General features: G+C 41.3%; 1 protein-coding gene across 1 annotated transcript; it reads left to right on the top strand.

The window, feature by feature from the left end:
- The first annotated feature begins 541 nt into the window (after positions 1-541).
- On the top strand, positions 542-20,524 carry snrkb (SNF related kinase b). Its single transcript, XM_084936267.1, has 5 exons — positions 542-786; positions 2,546-2,903; positions 3,018-3,412; positions 15,287-15,428; positions 17,432-20,524. Exons 2-5 carry the CDS (start codon positions 2,668-2,670, stop codon positions 18,504-18,506), a joined length of 1,848 nt encoding a protein of 615 aa, XP_084792393.1. The 5' UTR covers positions 542-786; positions 2,546-2,667; the 3' UTR covers positions 18,507-20,524.
- The last annotated feature ends 788 nt before the right edge of the window (positions 20,525-21,312 follow it).

Genomic DNA, 21,312 nt, shown 5'->3' with positions numbered 1-21,312 from the left:
AGAGAAAGAATATAAAAAGCAAAGATAACACGACAAATGCAAAAATTGTCACACTGAAACATAAAGTGGCTGTATGGGAACTGGGAACTGCCCTCCAAGGATCCAAAAGACAACCAAAAAGACAAGTAAAATCTTCAAAAATAACACTGAAACTAATGAAAAGAATTACAAAGAGGTGGCACAGAGAAGCATAAAGGAACTATAGATAGAAGGAAAAAGAGCGGTTGCAAAGAAAAACGAAACCAGCACAAAGACTCATGACATCTTTGATATGTTGTAAGGTCGAGGGCCCTGCTGTGCGTCTGTCCTGGGGCCCCTGTCCTGTCAGTACGCTATGCTATAGCTCTTTGTTCCCTGCTCCTGTTTACAGAGCGAAACACCTCAGCCGTTACATAATTCTTGGACTTCCGAAGCGTCCATTCAGTTATTTTCCTCTCCTCACTGCGTACAAGAGGCTCGCGACCGCTGGCTGCTCCGCGCGAGCGAGCGAGCGAGACGAAATATGCATTGACGTCAAAAGCTAGCCGGACACGCGCGCGCGCACGACAAGTTCCGTCCTGCAACTCGATGAGCGGGCGCGCGGTCGCGAAGCTCGAGGACACGGAGAGAGCGGTACGAAGTGAGGCGGGCGGTCATGAGAAAAGTATGGACCGGGAACATGGGAGTGTTGTGAAAGACAGCAAGAAGCTGCCGACTCACACAGCAGAATTCAGCGGGGACACCGAGCGTGGAGCCGCGGAGTGACCGAAAGAGCCGCTCGCTACTCGGGATATTTACACGACAATGGTAAGTTAGCACCGCCGCCACCGCTGTATCTTCACAGCAGTAACGGCACTTTACTGCCGTAGCTCTGTCGGTGTCCGTGAGGTTGTTGGTAATGGTTGTTTTGGAGGATGACTACATGCGCGTGCGCGTGCGTGCCAACTCGGGACTGCAGTTGAGGCCAAGAAGAGAACAGCTGGCCTTAACACAAGTGTGGCAGCCCCGAGTCAGGATTACGGGGTGCCGTGGATGTGATACAACTGTACAACCGAGGACATTAGCACATATCTAAGACAGGGAGGCCTGATTCTGCCCGGAGAAGCTGTTCAGAGGGGCTTTAAATACGCTGCCGATAATAGTGATGCTGCGTTATATACTGGTGATAAATAAATCATGGTGTAAAAGGTTGTAGATGAAAAAAACAGTTGTCCGTTTTGATAAAATCATATGTCTGCCTCAGAATAGCTCAAAAGGGTCCTCTGAGCCTTTGTTTGAAATGATTGTTGTAGTTGTCAGTGTAATCAAGTGAACGCTAACTCAAAAGAGATGCAAAACAGTTAGAGAGAAGGCACAAAAACAAGCAGAGATGATGCTAAAGACACTAAAAACTCCCGTCAAAGAAGTGGAAAATTACTGCAAAGAGATGTTAAACAACTGCAGAGATACAACATGACAAAAAGTAGAGAAAAACATGCTTATGGGAAGAAAAAAGTTGTGAAAACAACTACGGGGTGAGAAAAATAAAAGCTAAAAGTTTGGTGGAAAAAAACAATATTAACTACATTTTTAACACTAAAAACTACACTGAAAGCAAGCAGACTCTGGAAAATAACTGAAACGAAATCAAAATGAAAACTGACTTGCAGGTAGGCACAAAAGAACAATCACACCGTGAAGCAAAGGGACTCTACAGAAATTATGGAATAACTACAGATACAGAGTACCTACAGAGATGCAAAACAACCCCTAAGAAACAGTCTTTACAATTTTTTTTTTAAGGTTTTATTCACTAAAGCAATGCTGATAAGGCCCAGTCGCACATAATCTATTAATTAATCAACACATGAAGAGCCAAAGGGGCTATTAGCTGCCAATGGAGACTTCAGAGGTGTAGAACAACGGTTTTTTTTTTTATTTACTGGGCTTAAAGTTTTCCCTGCACACAACAAAGATTTAAGTTCTAGTAACTTTGAACACCATCTACTTTATTTTTCTGTTTTTCACCTTTATAGATGAACTCCCATCCGTGTGTTTACCTGTTTTCCTCCAACTGAATAACCTAATAAAAATCAAAAGAAAGCAGCAGTGAAGCTGGGGATGATATAATGATGATATCATCAGGTCTATTGCCACCTTGTGACCCTCTTAACCGAACTAATGACACACAAACACACTCGCGTACGCGCACAGATGTACATTATGGTTTCTTGTTACAGTATTGATTAAGCGTGCCATTTGCGCTTGATGGTGTTATTTGAGATGGAGCCAAACGCAGGCCCTCAGACAATAACACAATATTTTACACTCTGTTGCTCTTATTGCTAGACTGTAATTCTGCTACACTCTAATCTAGTCCTCGCTACTTAATTTAACCGTGTTCTGTTTTCTGTGCCTTTTGTTAAGCGATGTTTAATATCAGCCTCTTTCTGGTCCCGTGCCTGATGGGATGAGGCATTAGCGGCAGCAGCTGACCTCATCGAAAGCCCTTTTCCCTTTGGGCCAAAGGCCAAAATCATCACAGTCAATTTAGTTTCATTGTGTTGTCATTTCTTTGTCCAACCAGGCGACTCTTCAGCAGTGAGGAACTTCGCTGCCTTGCACCTCCCCTCCCTTTTTTCAGTCCTTGACACCTTCACGCAACCAATTTCCACCTGCTCCCTTGTGAAGCCCCTCTCAGTTTCAAACATGGACTCCTCTGGAGGTATAAATGCTTCCCAGGATGCACATCTGGACCTGCGGAGCAGCCCCGGTCGCTCTGATCTCAGCGGACTGTATCATCTGGGTCGGACGTTGGGCAGGGGTCACTTTGCTGTTGTTAAACTGGGGCGTAATGTCAACACGGGGCAACTGGTGGCTGTCAAGATGATAGACAAGACAAAACTAGATGTAATGGCAACGAGCCACCTCTTACAGGAAGTGAGGTATGAATGATAAAAAACAAAGATTGAACAGATACTGATTTCAGACTAAGAAGCTTGTTGTTCAAGATGAATGGTTGAAACCATCTTTATTAAAATTTGTCCCTCCATTGTCAGATGCATGAGGCGGGTGCAGCATCCCAACGTGGTTCGCCTTTACGAGGTCATCGACACGCCCACCACTCTCTACCTGGTGATGGAACTGGCTGAGGGCGGTGACCTCTACGACTACATCCTCCGCCACGAGGGAGGCGTGGCCGAGGTCACCGCCAAGCGTCACTTCGCCCAGATTGTGCGTGCTGTGTCCTACTGCCACCAGCTGCACGTAGTGCACCGGGACCTGAAGCCTGAGAACGTGGTTTTCTTCCCTCAGCAAGGCGCCGTCAAGCTCACTGACTTTGGGTTCAGCAACTTATTCCAGCCCGGGATGATGCTGGCCACCAGCTGTGGGTCGCTGGCATATTCTGCTCCTGAGATTCTGCTGGGAGAAGAGTACGATGCTCCGGCTGTGGGTGAGACAGAGAAAAATTTATTTTCTTTTTTGTATCTATGTGTTGTTATTTTGTTTTGTTTTTTAAGCGCTGAGCTTGAGATCAGAGATTTTAAAGCTGCCAGGCAAACATAAAATGCAAATTAGTCTTATATAACATCATCATATTTAGAAATATCTGCTTTGTTGGCTTTGTTTTTATACTCTGTTATTATGGTAATATTGTGAGGGGGGAAAAACAATATTTGACAAACTGTTGAACAGTGGTAGAATGTAAGAGTATTTCTAGTAGGGGGATGATATATCCCACAGAAATACTCACAATACTCACACAATACTTCCTTGTGTTCCTAAATAAATTCCAAGTAAATAATTATATTGTAGTCAGTAATTCTATATCTACATTTAATGAGGCAGTAATCAGCTGCCTCGACAGTGAGTTCCTCATCCTTTGGATGGACTAGCTTGCCTTCTTGGCCTTCTCTGCAAGCCTCCAGCTTACCTCAGATCTCCAGAACAGAAAAAAGGACTATGCACTCCAAGATAGTGAAGCTGGAGTCCATCTGGCTGCTGGACGAAAGCCTCGAGACAGCTGAACAACCACCATAACAGCAACATGCATGTCTCTACAGACACAATAGCCAGGAAAGACTATAGGTAGTGGTTAGGAGTGACTGAGCTTTTAAAGTAATAGTGAGGTGGTTATTCAGTATTAAATTAACCATGTTGTTGTCTCAGTTATATAAAGTGTCAATAATAAACAAAATATATCTGGGTGGCCCTCTCAAGTAAAGTGGGAAAAACCCGCAGTCCAGTAAAACCAGTGACAGGGGCTCATAAGTAGACATGTGAGCACAAACTGCAATGGAGTGTTTGTATTATAAAACTTGAACATTTTTAAAGTGTAAATAGCAGACATTGGTCAGTTCTACCTCCTCAAATATGTGATAATGAACTTTGTTTTGTGTATTGGAATGCTTAAGTTGTTATGCATTCTAACACATACACGACTGAGAAATTAAAGCAGGCAGTGTGCTCTATTTTTTCTCGTACAATCGATTAATAGAGAAACAAATTTACGGATTTTTCAAAAAATGAAATGATTAAAGGCCTCTGTACTTTTGAGCGATGCCCAGAGGTTGCATGCAGCATCAAAGTCTTTCTTTTCTTTGATTAGCATGTGTAATTTTGCCATCAAGGCTTCAATATCCGTTTCATGTCATTTAATTATTTTCCACTCTGAGCAGAGCAAACTTGCCTCAGGGTAAATTCAGTAGCTTTCTACCAGACGCCTTATCATTGTCGGCACCCACATCAGATTTTACCCATTTGTCATGGTAGCAAAGTTGTTAAAATATACATTTTCGTCTGAGGATTTTAACATTTCTTTTTCTTAACCTTAGATTAAGTAGTTTAGAAAAACATACTTTTTTAAAGTCTGGTTGACGGCTGTTGAAGATCTTTTGTTCACACAGTAGAGTCAGCAGATTAGGTAAGATAAGATGAAGCTGTTTTGTCATGTGCTGTTGCCAAAGGGGTGGAAAAATTACTGATTGTGTTTGATGCAGCTGCAACAAACTGCTAACACAGTCAAAATTCACCAACAAGCCTGTATTGTCTGTTTCCGTGAGCCCAACTGTTTGTGTGGGTGAACAGTAGGTGCCCATATTTGTCTCTTTGACCCTGTGTAGGTATCCCTACATTTCCTTGTGTCTCAGTGTGTCTCTTCCATATTTGTGTGCTAGTATGCAATTGTCTGTGTGTGTGTGTTTGAATATCCGTTGAGGATTAGTGTGTGTATCTGGGTCAGTCTAAGCAAGCCAGCCAGTCATGAGCCAACTGGGCACGTTCTGCAGAGGAACCAACCACTGCAGCTCACCAGCATGCCCCCACTCTGCATAACAAGCATTTGTGTATGTGTGTGTGTGTGTGCGAGAGGGAGATGAGGACAGAGACAGATAACAGAAAGAGAAACTACTGTGCATCACTGTTTACCCTTACTAGAAAGGCTGCTCTGTACTGTTGGGATTTGTGGGAGTTTAGAGGTGAAGCTGGCAGATAGATTGTGGGATTTGAGTTTATAGAAACAGAAGGAGAATTGAGGGATTTGGTCTTGCGCATCCCGGGGGGGCAGGCAAACTCAGCATGTGTGCTTCAGGGATGTCGGTGGTCTTATCTGCTAAGCTGGAATAGGCTGGATTTCGGCAAGGTCTGGTTGCCGTTCTGTCAACTACAAATGCATCTGTCTTGAATGTAAAAGCGTTTGTGCTCGTGCAGAAGGGCTTTTACTGGCATTTGCACATGTAAATTGATCAAAACAAGAAAAACTGTAATTTAAGAAACCAGTGCTTTGAATTTGCTGTATTGTTTATGGGTGTCGTAAAGATGAGAATTGTGGTCTAAAGAATCTTTTCACACGCACACATAACTTCAGCATGACTTACAAGTTGCATTAGTTCCTTTTTAATGTCACTTCCTGTTTCTAAAAGCGTCCACTCGAAGGGCGTCCATTTAAATCCATTTATTATTATTAGATCCTTTAAGCCTGTTTTCTGCTTCACTTGACTCGAAGTGCATTTTTCTGTTCTATTTTTGCTCGTCTTAGTGTGACTCAAACTGTAGATTTCATGTTTATGTCGTCACTTTGACAGAAATGTACACTTCCATCACTCCGTGCACATATGCATATGTATATTCATGAATGTTTGTCGTAATCCTGAGCTGCACAGAAGAAGAGATGTCCCTCAGTGATCTCAGCTTAGTAAGATGACTCATAAACCCATCTTTGCGCGCGCACACACAGACTGCAGTCTGTGTCCGTTTGATATTTCAGTCTGATATAATCGGGTTGCTGTGGGGATTTTTGTTTTATACTTTAAAGCCTGAAAGTATACTAGATGTACATCTGATAACTTTATACAGGATGTCACCAAACCAGTAAATCGACAAAGCAGCTTCTGTGGCTTTTCAAGGGGCTTACATGTACTATAATATTGGACTGACATGCAGGGGAGAGGGGACCTATTTTAACTGTTCAGCCTTCTTACCCACAGTTCTAGTTATGTGGTGCAAAAAGCAATATAAAGCAACAGCTAATAATCTGAAACTTCTCTTCAGGGGGGCAATAATTTGAAAGACACCATGCAGCATGCTCGGCAATGCTTGCTACCTAGATAGCATAACATTCTGTAAAGACAGAGGATGAAGGATGAGAGCTCTTTCTGCTTCTGAGCTCAGAGCTCCTCCTTACACAGCAACAGGGAATCAAGTGAGGCAGAGATTATGCATGATGATAAAAAGTGTACAGAAAGTTTTGAAGAACTCTGAATGGAGATCGTACCAACGCTGCAACACTAATAAGCTTGCTGTATGCTGACTGTGTTTAAAAAAACAGCAGCAACAATAAGAAGTGTTGTATCTGACAGAAGAAGATAACAGGCAGCCTGCTAAGGACTGGCTCTGTACTAGCCCTTTGTCAGATGTTAATGTTTGTTAATGAAAGCATATGAGTACATTATTTACTGTTTTGGTTTAATTGGTTTTATTGTTTCTTTATGTATGATGACATTAAAACCTTCTACTTAGAACCTTGTCTTGTTCAAAAGTCATATTATTATTAATAATAATAATAATCATAATAATACCCTAATATACTGTAAAACTTTCAAAATCTGCAGCCCAGCAATAGTTAACATGCAGCCTGATTGAAGACGTGGTGCTGGTGTTTGATGACGGTCATATGATTTAGAGTAGAGGCAGGAATGTCTGCAGGACTTCTTACCTTTGAAAAAGATAAACACTGCAGTTACATAATATCTGCCCTTTACCGTGTGCGTGCATGTGTGTACGCTTTCTGCACTCTAAGTGTAATTGTTAGGCTTCACAGACCAAGGTCATCGTGTTAACGATACATGTGGGTCTTTTCCTTATTTTTCCCAGTCACTGGCTAATGAGAATTAGTTTGTCATAAATAAAAGAGGACAAAAATAGTAGCTTATCAGTGTGGGAAAGAGCTCTTCCTGAACAAATGTAAATATGAAAGCAAGAGGTGAGTTATGACAAAGAGTAGGGCTGTGCAATATAGTTGCGGAAAATGTCAGATAAGAAAAAAGGAAGAGCTAAAGTGGTCGGGTGTGTTCTGTACAGGAGGAACTTCTGCTTTTGGCTGATTATTCTGAGAGTCAGCTACAAATGTTTGTGTTTCTGACAGCTGGTTGCCATGGAAAGGTTCAGCAAAATGCACTAACGTTATAAAGATGGCATAATCAGAAAAAAACCCCAAATGTGATGGAGGAAAAGCTGCTTTTTTACAGCCTGAAGCATTAAATGTATGGGCTTTTCTGTGTCAGTTAGATTCTCTAAATACCCACATGCTAGATACAGTGCTTAGTAAGAAACAGTAATGAAATCTGGGGGTTACAGGTGGCTTTGAACTCTTTGATGTGCTCTCCAGTGTTGACAAATGTGTTAAGTCTTTGTATCTGGCTGCCACATCATACACACCACTCATTTCTCTGCTTTAGGGTGGAGGGTCATGGCTGCTCATTACCCAGTGGGGAGTAGCACAGGTAAAGCCCCCTCTGAACATCCTATTTTAGACCAAGGAAGAGCTGCTTTACCGAGAGGTTTTCCGCACAAAACCTCTTTGTTGGTGTTTTCATATCAACCTCAAGGCTGTTGGACTGTTTGTAGCAACAAGTACTTTTCCAAAGCTTGAAAACCACAGCACCAGCAATGTTGACACATACCAGGAAGTATAATGGTGCAGTGAACAGATTATCTCTTAGCAACTAAATCCAAAAACAGATGCATCCTTCTTGGGGGGAATATTGTGCAACAGTGCGCATCAGTCGATGTTTCTGGGCACAGCATGTGATTTGTAAAGGCTCTCTCTTAGGACCTAAGAAATGCTTCTCAACTTTTTTTTCTTGTTCTTTTAAACAGTCTTTGTTGTCACCTGCCCGAAAGTTGCCTAAAGGGTTATTCTGCGTCAGGTCAGCAAACGCTTCTCACCTGACCATCTCAATCCAGGAAAATGATGCACTTTTTTTTAATAGGAATTCAACATACATTTTGGCCTATTTTTTGAGGGGACTATTTTAAAATTACAGTATTTCAGAATTTTATGTTGGATACGAGAGCAACATGAAAGCAGCATGGCTTTCTGTGATAGCAGGGCGGGGGAAATTTTTCTGTTAATTTAATGAACTGATGGCATATCCATAAATGAAATTGATTGCTAAAGTATTTTAAATGGCATCAGGGCTCGCAAAATCGCTAGCCCGACGTCCCGGGGCTAGCGATTTTTCCAGTCGGGCTACCAAAATCTAACTCAGCCCTGCCCGTCGGGCTATCATAGGAAGGGAAATATATGTCTATGCTTTTGCATTCTTTCGCCAATGTAGTTGAGTAATTATGTCATTGGCATCGATGAGCCACTGTCAATATGTGACATATTGAAATCGCGTTTGAATTTGCGCTTGTTTTTTGCTTTCACTTTCATTTTGCAATTGCGCGAACGGTGTGCAGAGAGCAGCAGCACTGATTGGTGAGTGACGATTAATTGCGCACCAATTCCTCTGACATCGTCTTATCACTCATTAGCTTACTATTCAAACGCGACAAGTGAAATCTCTCGCAGCAAGCTTAAACATGTGAGAGGTTGAGTGCGCAAAGAATCGCTGACCGTTATGTAAGTACGTGTGTAAAAGCAGCAGGATTTACGCTGGTATTTTAGTTCTGCTCAGCCAAATAAGACAGGTCAGGGTGAAGAAGGGGCAGCCAAAGAAAAGCCTACCACAAAACGGAAAAGTTATGACAAATCAGACTATGAGGCCAAAAGAAAGCGCAGCTTTTTTGGTTTCATGGACAAAAGAATTTCTGTGGCTGGAATATGACAAGCTAAATAACATGATGTTCTGCCAGGCGTGTTGTGAGTTTCATTTGATTTCTGAGTCGACAAGCGCCTTTGTTACTGGGACCAGTAATTTTAAGAAAGACCCCATCAGAACCCATGAGAAATGCAAGAAATGCATTATTGCCCAGTCTGCAGTATCTTTCCCAGAACAAACAGCAATTGCAAAAAAACATACTAAAAATAAATCAAGCACAACAAGAACTCCTGAAAAAGCTGTTTAGAACAGCGTGCTATATTGCAAAGAGTGAACTACCATTGGCAAAATTTAGCAGTCTTTGCAAACTTCAAAAAGCAAATGGCCTAGATCTTGGTTCCACTTGCCTCTTACTTGTGACTTCATTGGAAATTTCAGATTCAGGATCTGACACAGGCTGATTCATGTTCTACACAGTTCTTACAAGAAATTCTTCATAGAAATTTCTGTTCAATTTGAACCAAGTATTTGAGTTGATGGTTGTAATTTTTATACAGTTGTTGTGATTTGCATTTTAACAATTTTTTTGATTAATTTTTGTTTCTGTTGCAATATTATACTTTAATGTATAATATTGTAACGGAAACAAAACATAAAAAAACTGATTTCTTTTTTATTCGGGCTACTTAAATTTATTTTGGGCTACCAAAAACTGAAGAATGCCTGCCCGAAGGGCTACCAGAGATTTTGAAATTTTGCGAGCCTTGGGCATCATCCTATTCTGAATAAATAAATACATTCTTAATGTGTTAAACTTCAGTAGTCAGTATAAGGCTTCAGTCACACAGGCCTGGAGACCTGTCGGCAACCAGTATATTATCTGAGGTGGCGACATCTGGCAGTTACTGGTTGATTCCATGGCCAGTTGGCCAGTGGCTTCTGGAGATTTCTGGAAATTGCTAGCTGAATTGGTCACAAAAAAAGTGTACGGCGCTGCACCGAAAACCTCCTTGCAATTGCTTAGGTTGCCTGCAGGTTGCCATGGTCACCAGTACTTTGTATTACTCATCAAATGGCATTGAAATTGTGAACAAATGTGTTGGTTACAGCAGTAAGATACAACTTTTATTTTGAAGGTGTTTACAGTGTCACTATAGTTTGGTGAGAAAATAGCGAGCATTTGCAGACAAATCGGTACGTGTCATGCAAACTGAAGGAAACAGCAGCAATCTGTTAGCAACTAAAGCATTCATTAGCAGGGTTTTGGTGCAGCAGCCACTCACCAGTCAGTTGAGACTGGTCTTATATAGACATTTTTCCCAGAGATTTCCAAGGAGGTCACCAGCTGGTCTCTATTTTAAGATATCAATGGCACAGCAAAATAAGTTCCTTACTTTGTCATAAGAGTGCCTACAAAGCAAAACTTTATTTGAATACTTTTCTGTCGTGTTTAAGGGGGGAACGTACTTCCTGACTAGTTCAGCTACTTTTGTGTGGACTCTCCAGTCTGCTCACTGTAAGCTTCACATTTGTTTTAAGGGGATGAACACATGATTCAGTAGCAATATTAGTAATATTACATTTACCAGAACAACCTGAAAAGTATCTGTATGAATGCCAGCTTTGGTCCAGAATAGTTCGCTAAATGTAATTTGCCTGAATTTTCAATACGCACTGCAAAAAATTTTAATAAAAACTATCACATTATTTCATTCTTGTTTCAAATTAGCGTTTTGGCCAGTGTTGTTATTTACTATCGTTTTAAAGTTTATTACTGCATTTCTTTTGAAGTAACACAGTTTCATGTCAAGGTAACCACACCAGATAACTTCACAGTTATTAAAATAATATGAGTATATATTTTCATGTATTGACAACTTCCTTCCTTATCAAGATTTTTATGAAAGACTTAGAAGATAATCATATCAAAATAATAACATTTCCCAAGATCATGAGAAATTCCTGTAATACTGCGTATTCATCGTTTACTGATGATCTAACAGCATTTTTCATGCTGGCCAAATGTGGGAAAAAAAAAGGCTGCATTTATATTTAGTCTGAACTTGAGGACCCGTTGGAAACGAGTCAGCTGTGCTGACCCTTTCTGACGTATTTGGCCTTGAAAAGTGTACTTAAAAGGAGATGGCCCAGTAGAGAACCACAGATCAGTCATTAACTCTTTGAAGCTGCAGTGAATTCTGTGCATGAGGTTTTGTATTGCAACAGTTTTATAGTTTAACTTATTTTCTAATGTGATTCAGCCTATATCTGCATCTGGTTTGTGTTTACTTTGTGTGGATGTATGTGTGTGTGTCTGCTGTTGATCTTTGTCCTGTCAGCAGGCCACTAATGCATGGTAAGAATGTGTGATATTCCCTAGTGAGCAGAGAAGAGTACACTCCCAGCACTCAGTGGTTTCTCCTCCCTGTTGCATAATACGTCCCTGGACCAATATTAGCGTGTGCATGAGCGTGCGTGTGATAGTCGTATGGTGAGAACTGAGGGCTCTTGTTTGGACTGTCATGAGAACAATGTGGAACAATGGCTGGATGTCTGATCACATACGGGGCTGGTACATGTGAGAATCACTGGATGGAGGAGGATTTGAATGTACCACAATGTTTTATTATACTCCTAAAATATTTTTGAAATCCTTTTATGTCTGACTTGCTCAGGATTTAATAAGGAGGGTTTTGTTTTGTTTTATTATAACGGTGTGTGAAGCTGCAGGCACACTGCATCTCTGCAGTTTCAGGATTATCTGTGCCCTAAAACATGTCCACTATTATGTGTTATTTTAAACTAATGTGAACTAAATTAGTTGCAAAACTGATTGCACTGCAAGTGTGCTTCAATTCTGAGAAACGGATGTCGATATTTAGGAAACAAAGAGCATCTCAGGGTTATGGTTAGCAGTCTAGCAGTCTCAGGTAATACATGTGTCATTTTTATTATTAACTCTAAACCTCCCCCACATTTTCTGTATAAATGTTATTTATTGTGGTTACTGCTCGTCTTTCTTGTAGCACCAGTGTGGGACAGCACTCCAGTTTCATTGAACTATTGCATAAAGTTTGACAATGATGTGGTTTGATGACCACATCCTATGGGGTAGCTGCATAGGCAGAGACCACATTTACTTACTTCTGGTGCAAACATTTCGTTCTATAAGCAGTCCTGAAATATGACAGATACTACTCAGTTCATAAAAACTTTCAGAGGTTACTCCTAGTAGGATTTCAAAGGGTAAAGAGTTCGAACCTGTGCATCCGGTGCTTTAAATGGAACAAATCGAATCGGCAGATTGCTGATTCACTTTGTTCCATTGAATTTCTTTTTTTTTTCTTTTTTTTTTACTGGAAACATTTGTGTTTAGCGTGTTAGCATATGTCTGTTAGCACTGAATGCAATAACCTTTAAAATCAGAATCAGAATACTTTACTAATCCCTAAGGAAATTGTGTGGGTTACAGTTGCTCTAAGACAGTAACAGTAACAGACTAACCTAATTAAATAATATGATATATTACAAAGAAAGATCACTAATATATACAAATCACTTAAATATCAAGACTATTATAGAGGTGAAATATATATGATTGACATTTAACTCTAACCTGTAAAACATTTGTTATTTTACTGTAGAGCATGTGCAAAGGGTGGAGCTATTACGGTGTGTACAGTGTATTACATGGAGGAGTTCTACAGGGAGATGGCCACAGGCAGGAATGATTTCTTGTGTCGTTCAGTGGTGCTTTTTGGTTATCTCAGTCTCTCCAATCTGTTCAATGTGTCTCAGATCTAAAAACCAGTCTGCCTACAGCCAAACTCCATTCTCTCCCACTCTTTCCCTTTTATTGTAAACTAGTAAAAGTTTTGAAAAAGCCCTCCAAAATAAAAATAAAAAATAGCTGGGGTATATGTGTAAATTAATTAATTTCAAAAGACGAAGCGATTGTCATACATAACATAACATGGATTATAGTACAACAGTACTCTAAAAAGCACTTGTTGTACTACTACTGTTTTATTTGTACTCATTTCTTTGTTTCATTAAGAAAAAGGGAAATCGAGGCAGCAATTTATTGACACGTGCAAACATAAATGGAAATACAGTGTAAGGCGGGTCTTTGTTTTTTGTTTTTGTTTTCCTGGTTCTTAAGGTCATGATTTTCAGATACTGTTTCTGTGTTGTTGATAGATTTAAGGGACTCCCACTTCTTCTTTTTGTCCAATTTCCTCAAATTTATTTTGCTGAAATATGGTAAGTTTTCAGCTAATCCCTCTTTGATAATCACCCTGTAGGTGCAAAACTGCTATTTTATGCATGTCTCTTGGCATTTTTCAACTAAATTCAAATAAAGAAATCTGATCAAACTGTGTGCTTTCGCAACAAAGTATCTTTCCGGATGACTTTTTGGTCTCGTTCAGTAATATCAAGTCTCTTTTGATACAGCGTGATGTTCATTTTTTAAACGTCAGTTCCCTTCAGATTTAAACTGGTTGTGTCACTGACAAATGTTACTAAATGAGCACGCTGTGTCCCCTTAGCTCATTATCTCATAACACAACCTCATTAACCAGTGGGTGATGATTGTCTTTCTCACAGTCAGGAGTACAGCTTAATATTTTATTACTGGTGTGGACAGTTAGTTTGAACCAAGATGTCATTATTGTTCGTGTTGTGATATCACTGATGTCACAGGTTGAGCCTTAAGCTGAATTAAAGGACAAGTAATATGAGCTGGTTAAAGAAGGATTGATAGTTAAGAAGCTGAGGCACTACAGTCTTTAGGATTTCGCCCCTTGGAACGGTCAATGTTTTTGAATGTAGGTATTTGAATTCTGACGAGCGTTACGGCTTTTACCAGACCTCGCCTGCTTTAACCATGCATTAACAGCCCCTCAGGGGTATCACAGTACAGGCATGACAAGTGTTTGTATCATAGTTTCAGTCTCGGTTTCACAGCTGTAATTCTTCTGCAGGAAAGAACACAAAAGATGTGTAAATACGCTTTAAAAAATTAGTTTTAATAGCTTTATATGTGGAGCGCAGTGTTCCCTGAAGAATCCACAATGGAGGAGAAAACTGAAAAATTAGCAGCAAAAGCTGTAAAATCAAGGTCAGATCACTTTAATTACCCTTTAGGTCGCACACGAAGGAAACGGGATATCAGCAGAGGCAGGTTTTAGCGATGAAGATTTACGATCTGTGATATTTACAGTGTTACATTGGGGCTGGCACACAATGCAAACAGTGTTCAGTGTTCTTTTTTCCAGTGTTTGGGAAGCAACACGAGAAGAGGCATAAAAGATAGAAGGGAGTTCATTCTCAGAATAGCACAACACCACAACAAGCCATCTGTTTGTTATGGCCTTCAGCCCTCAGATCGCTTTCCTCAGCTTGCGTGAGTTTCCTTGACCCGGCTGCTGTGTTCTTGCCTCACTGAGGCCGTTTTGAGTGTGCATCGACTTCCTCTCGCTACATCAGGACAGGAGAGGGAGGGTAGGCAAGTGGAAAAGGGGAAGGAAAGGGAGGAGACGGGAAAAGGGCACGCTGTCAGCAGTGCTGTCGGTCAGGAAGCCCCCGGGCATGTGCGAATGTGGTTTTACAGTCGGGGTCAGGAGCGCTTAGCCGAGTTGTCTACAGCTTAGCGCTTAAAGTTTTGACTCTTAAAAACCGGACATCCAGCTGTTACTCACAAGCTTTCCTCTGAGATTGTTTCACGTCATTGAGGAATGCAGTAGTTTAATCTGAGCTGCTTTGTTATGTGTACCCTGACCCTAGACCTCACTGTTGCTCTAAGGCAGGCAGGAGACCACTTGAGATCAATGAGTAGAGCTGTCAGCATCTATTGAATCCACGTTTACATATCTTTTCTCCTTGACTGTAGGCATCTTCATCTTACATTCAAAAAGGCAATTTTTTAAATACCCCTCTGACCCATGGAGCTCAGAGTATTCTAACTATGATGAGAGAGCAGAGGGATGGGAGGCTATTTTCAGTCTGGAAATTATTTGCTATTTAAGGCTAATTTTTGTGATTTTTGTGTGTGTGTGTTCCAGATATCTGGTCTCTGGGGGTGATCCTCTACATGCTGGTGTGTGGAGTCCCTCCCTTCCAGGAAACCAACGACAGCGAGACTCTGGTCATGATTTTGGACTGTCGTTACTCCATTCCTGAACATGTGTCTGACGAGTGCAGAGAGTGAGTAAAGTCTTAGCTTACAATCAAGGTCCCGTCAGGCCAGATCTTCAGAGGAAAAAAAAAAAGGTTTTATTATTCTGAATGCTTTATTCTTGATTTCTCTGCCAGAGGGTTCTGCTGTTCAGTAGATGAGTTAAAAATCTGCTGACCGTAAAATCATCTCATTAGCGTGCGTTTCACTGAATAATTTCAGTGTCCTAGTTTCCTCAAAGGCTCCATTACCCTGCTGCACATATAGTTCTCCCTAACAGTGTGAGAATCATCCCAAACATTGCAACACAGAAACTTCTGGGTCTCTAGTTTTGCCAATCCGGAAACAAAATACAGCTCACAGGTGCACATCTGTCTTCACAATCTTACCTTCACTCCTAACAGTCTGAACCAAAACACACACACTGGGTTAACGTCGGGACAGCGTTAACACCTCCAAACCCAGTTACAACCTCTGCAGGATGTCCTGTGAACATAAACCAGGAAGTTCTCAAATCCTAATAAGTCAATTCAAATACACAACATTCATTTTCAAAAATCAGATATGTATTTTCTTGCCTGTTGTCCACATTGATGTAATTTTGTTGTGGGTTTTTTTTATGAGAAAAGGAGAGAATTGGGAGCTAGATGTACCGCCCCCACTCACAAGGAGATTACCTCTGATTGGATCACTTCCAAACCTTTCTACATAACTTCATTAGTTTGATCTCCGATCTTGGGTCTGGTCTCTGGAGGATATTTTCATCTTGTTTTAATTTGTTGATAAAAGTGTCAGTACACGTCATCTTTTTTTTCTTTTTTTTTGTCCTTGTGCATTCATTTTTACCCCTTAACTGAGCAGGCGGCGTGAACACGATAACTCGAGGCAACGCAGGATTATAATATTGACTACTACTAAATATCCTAAACAAGTTCAAATTTCAATGATCTCGATCAAAGGGTCAGAGGTCAAATTTTCTGAAAAACTTGTGAATCCCATAACTCAAGAAGGAGGTCACATAGGATATTGACATTTATACGACAGGTGCATCTACTAAGAGTCTGAGGGTCAGCATTGGCGACCGCAAATATTTTTTATTAGTTATCGTCTTGTTTTTTTGTGAGGGAAAAGGTCATTGAAAAAAAAAAAAAAAGTGATGAAAATTTGGTCTGAGCGACATGTCACACTGAGCTCCTTTGTGTACCAAAGTGTTGTGGAGTCAAATGTAAGGCCATCTGTGCATCAGCTAAAGCTTGCACAAAATTGGGTCATTCAGTGGGGCAGTGATTACAAGCACAGCAGCAAATCTACAACAGAATGACTGAAAAAGAAAAGCATTAAGGTGTCAAAGTCCAGACCTCTATCTGACTGTAATGCTGTGCAAGCACCAATCTTTTTTGTTCTCGGTGTTATGAAAGAGGGAAGTTCAGATTACTGGCCAGCAATTAAACCAACACTAAATCTGACTTTCAGCAGCACGCCACTTTTTAGGGTCATTTCACTGTTCTTGTCATCATCGAGCCGTTTCCACACGACACGGGCACCATTAGAAATACACCGTTTTTTATTTACATCACAAGTGGGGAGTCAAGGGCCTTAGCCTTGAATACCAAAGAGTGTGTGTGTAAAAAAACAGAAGCTTTATTTCCATCTTCCTCCCCAAAGTTTTTTTCCAGCTTGTCTTCGGTCTTCTGAGGTTAAAAAGGCAACAGCCATAAATACTCTCTGCCCTGTGGTTTTTGTCAGATTATCTGCAGCAGCAAACACATCCTCGAACATCTGACCCGGCACTTGTTATATGACTCTGCCCTCGGTCACACAATGGTGTGTTTCAATTGAGAAGAGGAGCTGAATAGAACAGAAGATCCTTCTGGACATACGGGTTTTAATAAGTGTGCCGATGGCCTAGATCAGATCAGAATCAGGTCGTTTTCTGTGTCAAATCAGTCGCTCCAAAAGCTTATCGCTTAAAGTATAACAGACGTTTACATCAGCTCCATCAAACAATAAAATTCTCTGTCTTTCCTGTCAGTCTGATCTCCAGGATGCTACAGAAAGATCCATCTCGCCGCTCCTCACTTGATGAGATTGAGGCTCACCACTGGCTCCAGGGGTTGGATAACGCCCTCCTCAGTCCAGAGGCCCCACCGCACTGGCTCTCAGGGGCCCTTTCTCCCAGCTCTCCCCACTCAGGAGTGCCTGAGTGCGGGGATCTACTTGCTGCAAGGCCATCATCTGAAAAGCCCTTCCCTGCTCCGTGGCAGCCCAGCCTCAGCTTCACCCTGCGTCCACCTCCAGCTGAAGAGCCTCCCATCACCAAGAACCTTCCTGCGCTTCAGCAGATCTGTGAGGAGGAGGAGGAGGAGGAAGAAGAAGAAGAGGAGGAGGAAGAGAACGAAAGTATGATAAAAGAAGGGGAAGGCTCTGCCTCTTTACTAGAGGGAGAGCCAGAAAGAGAAACTAAAAAGACACAGGATGGAGCAGACAATCAAGACAGCAGTGAAGAGGAAGAGTTAAGAAGCTCATTGGAGGTGATGAAGGAGGGGGACGAAGCAGAGGTGGAGACAGAAATCAAAACTGAAGACAGTGGGTGTGTGATTTCAGATCAGCCAGTCAGTCATGGAGACAGGTTGGTCAGTCAGATTCCTGAAGTCTCGCCATTCTCCCAGCTGGCTTTGGGTGTGCCGTGCTGTCAGGGCGAGCATGACATCACAACCCGAGAGGAAGGAAAGGACGAGGAGGTGGAACCCAACAACAACACCAACAAACCCCGTCCTCCTCTCCCTAAACCTGACCCCCATCACTCCCCGGTGTCCTCCGCCAGGCGGAACAAGATGGAGCTGCAACGAGGAGGACGAGAAGGCGACAGGGGAGGAGAAAGCGGTAGAGATGACCTCTTAACAGACAGGTGTCAGCCCCACAGCGCAGCGGCGACCCGGGAGGAGTCTGCCCCAAGGGTGGAGCAGGGAAAACGGCACAGCGTGAAGCTTCGTGAGCGTCTCTTTCAGTTTCCTCTGTGTGAGAAAGCTCTGGCCTTTAACATACCGACACACAACAAGCCCAAGATCCTGCCGCTGGCTCAGTACAACTGCTGCCACGTGCTCTAAGTGAAACCGGCCCCGGTGATATTTGTTGTGCTGCTTCCACATTTGGGAGACAAGGGCTGTTTAGCGGTCCGCAGGTCACCGACTACCGAGAACAAATCGCGTGAAGCGGCAGACCGCTGAGCTCGCTGCTGAGGCTTTCTGCCGCTGAGTGTACATGAAGGAACGTGTACAGCTTCATACGTGCAAACACTCCGCTCTAGCACTTTGCTCGTCTGGTAAACACCCAGAGAGCTGGTGCTGAGCACAGTAGTCAAACTTAGTAGAACCTCGTCCCTTTGCTGCTGTGTACAGGAGCCACCACAGAACTAAACGAGACTGTTTCCAATGTGTAGCTTAGAAACTTTACTGGACCTAACTGTATATGAACTTGTGAGACGGAAGAAAGAAGGTGACAGAGAGAGAAGAGAGAGAGATCTGAAAACCACAAGCAGTTTTTATTGAATAAGCTAAAGTCCATTTTATTTGTTTGATGGTGCCTAACAGGATAAAATGGATTCATACTTCACATCACAGCGGTGTCATTTTAGTCTCGACTGCAAAAGCTCTGAAAGTCATTAATTGATTATCTTCTACAGATTCCTTATTTTATTACATATGTATAAGACGGACCTTTAAACTAGAGCTGCAAGTGTTAATTTTATTATTGATCAGTCAGCCAAATATTATGATGGATTTGTTTTATTTTATCAGAAAACTGTGAGAAAGGGTGTTTGACCAGTGGACCAAAACCTGAATTCTCTTTAAATTGAGACTAAAAAAGAGGTTTTAAAAAAATAGACACATTTGACATCATGAGAACATCGAGTGTTGGATTTTTTTGTTGGAGAAAAACAGATAATTATTAAAATAGCTGCAGATACTTTCTTTTTTTTGGGATGCACAGATGTATTATGTGACCGTCTACGCGCTTTATTTGGATTCTGATTCTGCTGCAGAGTAGCACTTCTTTCCTTTTGCACATCCTGCCTGTGTTTGAAAGCTCTTATTATAAGCTGTTGTAAAGAAAGACTGAGACTGTTATGATAGGACAGAGATGATATGATTTCCTGTCCTCTTAATCCTTGTTTCATACATATATAAATATATATTAATAGAATGGCTTGTCCTAACTTACCATATAAAAGTGTTTCTAGACTCACTGGTCACTGATTGGGATGCAGATCTTCCATTTTTCTTTTTAATTCTGCTAAACATGGTAACATTTTTATTATTATTTTGGATGAGCAGATATGATGTTCCTTGATTAATTTTTTTATAATGTGACAAAGATATGAATTCTCTAAAGAGATATGTGACTTTGCGCATGTTAATACTGTCATTTATCACAATATACCTCCACGTGTCTTGGACCTGACGGGACAGTCGTTGTTTCTATGTTCTCGTGTGACTGTAATTACCTTGAGGTAACCCACTGAATAATGAATTGCACACAGTACGACTACTGTAGCTGGCAGCTTTTAACAAGCGGTGTCCGGGGACTGGATGGCTAGATTTGTTGATCATTCGGCCCCAACCACAATGGCTTGTTATTGTGTAGCCGAGGAGTCTCTCCATGTGGGATTATTTTGACATATAATGGCTCTGTGTGTTCTGTATTTTTCCTCTTCAACGCAGATACAAAGGTGTAATGTTTTGTAGGGTGACAGAAGGTCAAAGCTGTACAATAAGCTACATCTTGCTCCTATAGTTCAGTAACCAGAGCTTGCTGTTGTCAGTCACTGCAGCTTCATGAGCTCAACAAATTGGATTTCTCATCAGGACCCGCCATCGTGGGTTCCCCGCCTACATAAAGAGCGGCCGTCGCGTGAAATCTGATTATCGCTCATGTTTCATCAGCTGTGGAAGCATAAAATCTGTGCAGTAGAGGGATAAAATGATTTGCTTCTGTGTGATTGCAGCCTGTCTTTCCTCAGTGCGTCTCTGTCTACTGACCTGCATTATAACTAGGACCACATCTCTATGGAGCCATGAACTTATTTTTCTGTATTTATTTATTAAAATGGAATAAGTCAGCAGGATGGATGGTGTGCAGTCTGTTTATTTCACAGAAACTCGCATTGAAAACAAAATGCTCTTTGTTAAAACTCATTTCCACCTTTATGTTTTTATTCTCTACTTGATTCACAGTTCAGAAAATCCTTACTACCGATCCACTGAAACAAGCTGTTTTAGCTTCTCACCCTTTAATGCAACTCTCTTCTGATTGGCTGCTCCTTGAAAACAAAAGATGCAAATAGCAGGTAGTTGGGGCTTCTGTGACCAGAGTTTTTGGATCACAGGGAGTACTGGTAAATACACTGACTTCCTTATAATTTTTTAAAATCATTATTATTAGCTGACAAGTGGTGGAGGAAGCTTTCACACCATGCCTTTAGGAAAAGAAACAAAGCATTATGAAAACACCTCACCACACACAAAACTGTAAATGTTGTTTGTCTCTGTTAAATAGTTTAATATTACTGCTGCAGATGTTTAACGCTGACATCCCTTTGAATACTTTCTGTATATGCAATAGTACTTTTAAATACAGGATTTTTCTCTGTTTTTCAAGCCCTCAGGTGTTGGCTTTCAGAGACATAAGTCAAACTTCAATTTTCCAATTAAGGGTCAGGGGAGGAGACGGTACACAGAAAGTACTCACACAGTCACAAGGATACTCCACACAGAAGGACCTCTGACTAGATTCAAACCCAGGACTGCTGTGAGGGAGCAGTGCTAACCAAGTATTATAATTACACATTATAAGCAGCTGAGTTACTAAAATAATAAAATACAAGATTTATTATGCAACTCATAATGTTGTCAG

Source organism: Perissodus microlepis, chromosome 7 (assembly GCF_051167445.1).
Source record: "Perissodus microlepis isolate ML-2025 ecotype Zambia chromosome 7, ASM5116744v1, whole genome shotgun sequence".
In the NCBI taxonomy this organism is placed as follows: domain Eukaryota; kingdom Metazoa; phylum Chordata; class Actinopteri; order Cichliformes; family Cichlidae; genus Perissodus; species Perissodus microlepis.
The sequence above is the reverse complement of the archived record's forward strand: the minus strand, read 5'-3'. Positions and strand labels throughout refer to the sequence as shown.